At 39.3% G+C, this 7,663-nt stretch overlaps 1 protein-coding gene across 1 annotated transcript; it reads left to right on the top strand.

Moving 5' to 3' along the window:
• mrm3b (mitochondrial rRNA methyltransferase 3b) lies at positions 1 to 5,846 on the top strand. Its single transcript, XM_063011611.1, has 5 exons — positions 1 to 129; positions 1,538 to 1,782; positions 2,677 to 2,844; positions 4,330 to 5,240; positions 5,741 to 5,846. The coding sequence occupies exons 1-4, from the start codon at positions 80 to 82 to the stop codon at positions 4,890 to 4,892; spliced, it is 1,026 nt and encodes a 341-aa protein (XP_062867681.1). The 5' UTR covers positions 1 to 79; the 3' UTR covers positions 4,893 to 5,240; positions 5,741 to 5,846.
• Positions 5,847 to 7,663: the final 1,817 nt, after the last annotated feature.

Below are 7,663 nucleotides of genomic sequence, written 5' to 3'. Positions count from 1 at the left end.
TTCAGGTTCACGTTACCAACAACCTACAAGTAAAGAATCCAGTCATGTTTATACTTCTAATTCTAACAAGTCTGAGCAGATGGATGGATTACGGTATGAGAAAGCACGACCTGATGACAAGAGACTGGCGTGAGTAATTAATATCACTGCACTTGGAGCAAACTACGGAGCCACTGAAGGGACATGGTGTATTTTTTTTAGTAAAGTAATAAAAGTGGTGAGCACCAGTTACTATGTTTGTGCGCACCAGATACTATAGTACAATTACCCTTATGCCAAGTTCACACTACAGGACTTTCCAAGTCGTCAGGTCGCTGTACAGTTCACACTACACGACTGGATCTCTTGTAATCGGGAGTCTTTCAAGTCGGTGTGTATTTCACACTACACGACTGATCGGTTATAGGGGGTTTCACACTACACCATCTATCACCAACTGGAATCGCAGGCGAGCTTCTCTGGTCTCTCAAACTATGTTTTGTCATGAAAACAAACGTGAGAAGTGACGAAAGGTTTAATGATACCATTAAAAAATGCACGTCAACAAGTAGCGAGCGATCAAAGTTTGTGCGCTGATGTGCAGCGTAAAAGCAAAGAAGAAAAATAAATGAATCTGAGTGGATTTGGCTACGCGAGCAGCATGGATTGTTCTATAGTGAGTTGGAGGTTAATAAATATTTTTGCAATGCAACGTTGTGTTATGTTTTGTAGAGAACGATCAGGTCAGAAATACTGTAAAACTTGTGTGTGCCGTATACTGATATAAACTATATTATGCCCCTGTCCCACCTTTTTACAACTCCTCCCCTGCGTTTCCCCTCACCCCATAGCTTGCGTTCTCATTGGCTGTTCGACATAGCACTCATTGCCAGTCGGGCAGATTCAGATATCTGACATGCTAGAAATCTTGATTCCGCTCGATCGAGTTGTTGAACGGTTCACACATAGCGATTGAGAGCCGAGTTTCGATCGCTGAGCTGCTCCCGAGCCGGCAAATCTAGCGCCGACCAGTCGCAGAGCGAAAATCAGGGCAAAAATCGTGTAGTGTGAACTAGGCATTAGCTCTCTCTTTAACAAATAAAACGACGTTTGCAAACTCCACTGTACAACTTGACCACACGTTTGTTGTAGAAAAGTGGACGACTTTATATATCTCCGCTTCTAGTTTGCTTATAACATTGGTTTAGCCGCTGACCTGAAGTATTTTTGCCCCATAAGACATACCTGGAATCCACTGTTTTAATTATTGCTCTTTCTCAACTGTCTATAGAGGAATATTATATGATTTGCTGCTTACTGAAGCCTACAGCTGTTGTATTAACTATGCAACAGTTTGGTGGTATTTGAAAAATCCATACGGTATGAGGAATCGGTATACTGAATGTACCGTCATACCGCCCCGCTTTAATTTCTAGCTCTTTATGTGTTTCTTTTTTTTTTATCTTAAATGATTAATGTCTTAATAAATCTATTACATGCGGTGTTTGGACAGAAATCATGACTTTGTATGACTAAACTTTCATTTTAACATTTACAGACGTTTGGTTCACTTGGCTCGTTCCAAGAAGGTCCGTGAGCAACAAAGCAAAATCCTCCTGGAAGGAAGACGTCTCATTTCTGATGCTCTGGAGGCAGGAGCTTCACCACAAACCATCTTCTTCAGTACAATGAAGAGACTTCAGGAGCTTCCTTTCGATAAGCTCAAACATGTCAGCTTAGTCCAAGTCAAGCTGGATGATGTCCAGATCTGGCCTGATCTTGATGCCCCAGTAGACATGATAGGTAAGGCATTAGAAGAGGTGGATTGGCTTGCATAATCTATAAAAAACACTTTTTATCATATAAAGTTTCATGGAACTTTGTTAGCCTAAGACATGTTTTGTTGTATAAATAGAAACTAAACAACTTCTGCAACAAGCTATTTAAGTTGTATAAAAACTGGTAAATTTATATTAAATGTATAAGCCATGAAATAGGAATTCTGGCATGTGCAGGTGTGGACACCCAGTTGTATTGTGTCAAAACTTGGGCAAGAATTGTCATTATGCAAGATGGTAACACTTCAAAAAGCATAATTACATAAACTTGATGAAAATGGTAAGGTAAGGGCTAAGGTAAGGGGGGCTGGGTTTGAAACTTTAAAAGAAAAACTCCTAGATACAGTGGAGGTGATTTATATTTATGCCCATGGTTTTGGATTGGGATGACAAACAGGTTCATGGTCCAAGATCAACATATATTTGGCCATATGGTGTATGTAATATGGCCTTGGGTGCCCAAATGTGTACCAGCTTATACATGAAAATATTTGTATTCAATTAGCTGGTGGGTGTGCAATAATTACTTATATCCCGGTTTGTTTGGAAGCTGGGGTCAGAGCGCAGGGTCAGCCATTGTACCGTGCCCCTGGAGCAGAGAGATGCTCAAGAGCCCAACAGTGGCTGCATATTGGAGTCTGGACTCAAAATTGCAATCTTCTGATTGGTAGTCCAAAACTTTACTGTCTAGGCTACGACTTTCCCAGCTGGAACACCCAACAACCGTACCAATATAAGAAAATTATACACATGCCATTGAACTATTTTTACCATCCATCTCACCCTTTATTTTCCTCTGTTGAGGCAGTGTGTTGCCATACATGTAACATTTAATTGCTTGTCAATTGCTGATTTGCAGCCATCTTCAAGCGTCCAGAACCTCACCAGATGCAATTTTCTGAGGAGAAATATGGGAAGCCATTACCCTTGACACTTATCTGTGATAATCTGCGAGATCCAGGTAACCTGGGTGCAACCCTACGCTGTGCTGCTGCTGCTGGGTGCCACAACGTGCTGCTCAGTACAGGTATGATGAGAACTAAATTTGCTCTACAGTATTCATCCACTCTTTGATGCACAAGACCTGTCGATTTTAGGTGTTAAAAATCAACTATATAAAATATATTAAATGCCTCCACCTTTGTAGCAACAGTTTGGGGAGGTCCATTTCCTGTTCCAGCATGATTGTGTTTCTGTTCACAAATCAAGATTCATAAAGACTTGGTTTGCTGTGGAGGAACTTCAGTGGCCTCCACAGAACCCTGACATTTTTATCCATCCTCTTCAGTGTGTGTGGGGGGCAGCAAAACACACTAAAATACTTTTCCAAGCAGGTTCGTTACAGCTCCAGTTCTTTTAAACTTGTTAGTTTTTGCCAAAAGTATGGATATACGTTTTTTTAGGCCTGTAGCTCTTTTTAAAATCACCACTGGCTAATTTCAGGTCAACACACTTTTGTCTTATTTAATGTAAGTATTACCTATTCTTCCTCATGTTTATTAATGACTTAGGACATTTTGTCTTTGTGTAACTTCATATTTATACTTTTGTGATACAGAAAGTCATATATAACACAATCTCATCTATCAACTGTTGAATGTAGATGACTTGAGGCCCTCAGAAAGCATTGCAGGAGAATCTGTCATGCTACTGTGATAAATAGACACATTGGGTGTGTTCGAAAACCTAGGGAGCTGCCTTGCTGTCTTACTGTCTACATAGGCAGCTGCCTTAGTAGAGAGGATTCTAATAAGTCAGTGACTTATAAGGCAGGTTATTCGAACGCGCTACTTAGACAGCGATTCCATCGGGTTTCGCATTTCGCGTTTAGCATCTTGCCATTAAAACCAATGGATTGAGGTAGCACAGCACGCTAACGTCAATATAACATCTTCCTTCATGTACCGATAACGGTTAAATTTCCTGACAAGCCCGAACTTGCAAATAAAAACACTCGGTACAAGTTTATACAAGTTAAAAATCAGTAATATTTTATTTACGTTTGAAAATAACTCCATTCGTTTCTCCGCCCCGTCAGCCATGTTTATTTTTCTGTAAGAGAAGAGCACCCGACCCACAATGAATGCTGGGATTGCCTTGATCACTAAGGCAGCGTCGGATGCTCACTCGTTCTTGAGCCAAAATAACATTGAAATATGAAGATACCTCAGAAGTGAGGATATTAAGGCATATAGGATTTCGAACAGCCTCCTTCTCGGGAGCGTGCACAGGATGACGTAAAATGCTGTCTATGTAGAGAGCACACTAGCTTTTCGAACACACCCATTGGCTCAGGAGTACTTCGGAAAACCAATGCCACTTAACACAGTACACCACTACATTAAGAAATGCTACCTGAAAGTCACACAAAGCATGAAAAAACAAGCTGACTTGAAAATCTTTCACACTACGCATGAAGAAAAACATGCATCACTTACATTTTGTGCATAAAAATCATTTGTAAGTTTTTTTTCATATGTAATTTTCTTTTCTTTTTTCATCTTTCAACCAGGTTGTGTTGACATCTGGGAGCCCAAGGTTCTCCGTGCTGCCATGGGCTCCCACTTTCGCCTTCCCATGATCCCTAACCTTACCTGGTCCGATATTTACACCCACCTTCCTGCTACCACAAATGTCCATGTGGCTGACAACTGCAAAGGCACGAGAACTGAGCGTGAACTCACAGCAACACCTCGGCAGCAGCTTAAAGCTGGAGACCATGGATGGATCAGCAGTCGTCACAACTCCAGACGAAGTGATTATGAAGATGAAGAGTTTAGTGACAATGAAGATTATGAGCAGTCAGGCCCTGTTTTAGAGACTCAGCCTTATCATATGAAATGGACTAGTGGGCACACGGCTGTTGTGATTGGTGGAGAGGCTCATGGTTTGAGCCAGGAAGCTTTGCGATTGGCTGAGAGAACAGGGGGGAGAAGATTATTGGTCCCTATGGTGCAAGGGGTGGACAGTCTGAATTCGGCCATGGCTGCCAGTGTCCTGCTGTTTGAGGGCAGAAGACAAGTAATGCTTTTAAATGAGACAGAGAGGTCACAGTTAAGTCATTTAAAGTCATAAATGATTTCAAAGTGCAAAATTAGAAGTTTTATCATTAAAAAGAAGAAAAAAACAAGCATGTAAAGATGCAGAACTTGGAGTAAGGAGCCTAAATTCTAGACCCATAAGCAGTGGAAAAGAATATGGTCTTATGAGCTGTAAACATATCTTCTACATCTAAGGGTCCAGTATTTTTTTATGGCTGTATAGCACCCAACAAATGAATGACAATCTACAGGACTAAAAGGATGATAATGCCTCTATGCATATTGTTGAAATGGATCAAGAGTTGTTTGATGGATGCAAAAATAGTCAGACTCCTAAAAAGGCTTTCCAATCACCAGATTTAAACATAATTAAAGCTTTAAAGTAAGTCTATTAAAATTCTTTAACATGTAAAAAGGAAAATGTTTTGTTTATAGATATTATGAGAAATATGTGTGAATCTTTTGAAATCTGCTGGACTTCTAAATAAATGTATTTAAATTGTGGTCTGATCTTCACTGAGTCATAATCACTTCAACCATACGAACAACACAAACAGATTTGTTATACAACAACAACAGAAAAATAAATGTTATACTAGCAATCAGAGATTGCACATGTTGCATGTGTTTTACTTAATAGGAGCGTGAAAATAAACCGTGATTATGGTAGTACACGAGTAGAAAACATCTCAGCTACACAAACATTATGCATACTTGCTGTGATGAAGGAATGTGAAGTCAGAAGCACATTTACATGATACACTATTCAATATAAAGTACTTAATATAATCACACCTATCAAATCTGTGGATGCCTGACCATCAGCTTCTTGAAAATGTCTATTTCTTTGTGCTTAAACCCTCTTTGTGCTTCCTTTCACAGACAAAAGACATGCAAGTGAGGTGAATTAAAGATACAAATTTGTCCATGACTCTCGTGTAACCAGTAACTACTTGTCCTGTCACGAATGTAATCAAAGTGTGTAAAGCATGACGTTAAAATCCTAATAAATAATTAAATGAATATAAAAACACACCAAAACATATTTATTATGGCAAGTTTCTAAATGTCATTTTCTTAATTTAAAATAAATCATTTATTTACACATCAGTAAATCTGCTTTTATAAATTCTTTACACATCAGTCAATCTGCTTTATTATTATTATTATTTTTTTTTTTTGCACATCAGTACATTTTTTTTATATTTTTAATAACGAATGAATAACTAAAAAGGTAATGCTTCCAAAAAAATCACTAGAGGGAGCCACTACACCAGCTAGTGATACGATTTCCCACAAGGCTCTGAATTTGGTTCAGGTTGGCTCAGGGGGATGTTTTATCTGATCTTATTATTTATTCATCTGCAATCATTACTGTATCCTGATCAGTGTAGTAAGCGTTTGGCAATTTAGAGAAGTCAATCTATCTTCTGTCTGTGGTGAAACTGTGCCAAAACTCCTCAGACAGTGACTAAAGGCATGGATCAATGGGGTACTAAGTACTCTGGTTTCCTCTTACCTTCCAAAAGGTGTAATGATCATGTTAAATTGCTTCTGTTAGTGAGTTGAGTTAATGTGTGAGTAAATGCTGTCCTGTCATTGCACTCTGTTTTGGGTCCTATAAGGGCTCAGTGGGTAGCACTGTTGCCTCACAGCAAGAAGGTACTGGGTTCGACCCCCAGCCGGGGCGGTCCGAGTCCTTTCTGTGTGAAGCATGTTCTCTCCGTGTCTGCATGGGTTTCCTTCAGGAGCTCCCGTTTCCTCCCACAGTCCAAAGACATGCAAGTGAGGTGAATTGGAGATACAAAATTTCCATGACTGTGTTCGATATAACCCTGTGAATTTATGAATCTTGTGTAATGAGTAACTACCGTTTCTGTCATGAATGTAACCAAAAGTGTAAAACATGACATTAAAATCCTAATAAACAAACAAACATACACTATACACATGTGCAGGCCTTGAATAAACCCCTGGCAAAAACATTATTTTGTAATGATTTTGCATTTGCAATAAATGATTTTTTAGAAATGTTATGCCACTCAGACCAGGATATTATTATTATATTTGGGATACAAGTGATGATTAAAAACTCCTGAAAAGGACAACTAGCCAACCTATTACTCAATACAGATGAGAGCCTAAAAATAGGCTTCAGACCAAACAGAGAGGAGGGGTGATGGAGGTAAAGATGAGGCAGGTTTTGACGTCAGCGCTGCTCTCATTTTTACAAAGGGTATGCTCGTCTCCCCAAAAACTGGTGGAATATTTTTCACCCATCCAGATCCAATCTGGCCTTTTGTTCCAGCCTGCACAGAGATCATGCATCACACATCACGCATCTTAATTGTTGTTACAGTTCTTACATTGAACACCTGTTGTTTTTTAAATGTTGTTTATTGTACCATGCATTTTTTTAAATTCCCCTGCAACTGAGATCCATCTGAAGTCAGGCACTGCTGTAGGAAGAGACAACCTGGCTTAATTGACATTCTGATGTATCCCAAAGGTGTTTAGTGAGGTCAGGGGTCTGTGCAGGCCATTAGAGAGCCTCCATACTAAACTTATCAAACCATGCAAATAATTGACCTCACTTTGTGCACACGTCATGTTGTCACAAAGCTGGAAGCATATGATTTGTTTTATATATTTGATTTTATAACAGTTAAACTCAATAAATAGGAAGGGTGTCCATATACCTTTGACCATGTGGTGTATCTGTTTCTTGAGGCTGATCACATTATGGTCATGCATAAAAGGCTTCTTTGTTTATACTTTACATAATTCATCTTGTAATGGCGCTGA

The sequence above is a fragment of the Trichomycterus rosablanca genome, chromosome 16 (assembly GCF_030014385.1).
Source record: "Trichomycterus rosablanca isolate fTriRos1 chromosome 16, fTriRos1.hap1, whole genome shotgun sequence".
Classification (NCBI taxonomy): Eukaryota; Metazoa; Chordata; class Actinopteri; order Siluriformes; family Trichomycteridae; genus Trichomycterus; species Trichomycterus rosablanca.
The sequence above is the reverse complement of the archived record's forward strand: the minus strand, read 5'-3'. Positions and strand labels throughout refer to the sequence as shown.

Bases quoted from the DNA above. Each gene is read 5' to 3' on its own strand.
- mrm3b (XM_063011611.1), top strand. From the start codon at position 80: ATGGATGGATTACGGTATGAGAAAGCACGACCTGATGACAAGAGACTG. The intron at 130-1,537 runs GTGAGTAATTAA...TAACATTTACAG, and splicing joins CCTGATGACAAGAGACTGGC to ACGTTTGGTTCACTTGGCTC. The intron at 2,845-4,329 runs GTATGATGAGAA...TCTTTCAACCAG, and splicing joins CAACGTGCTGCTCAGTACAG to GTTGTGTTGACATCTGGGAG.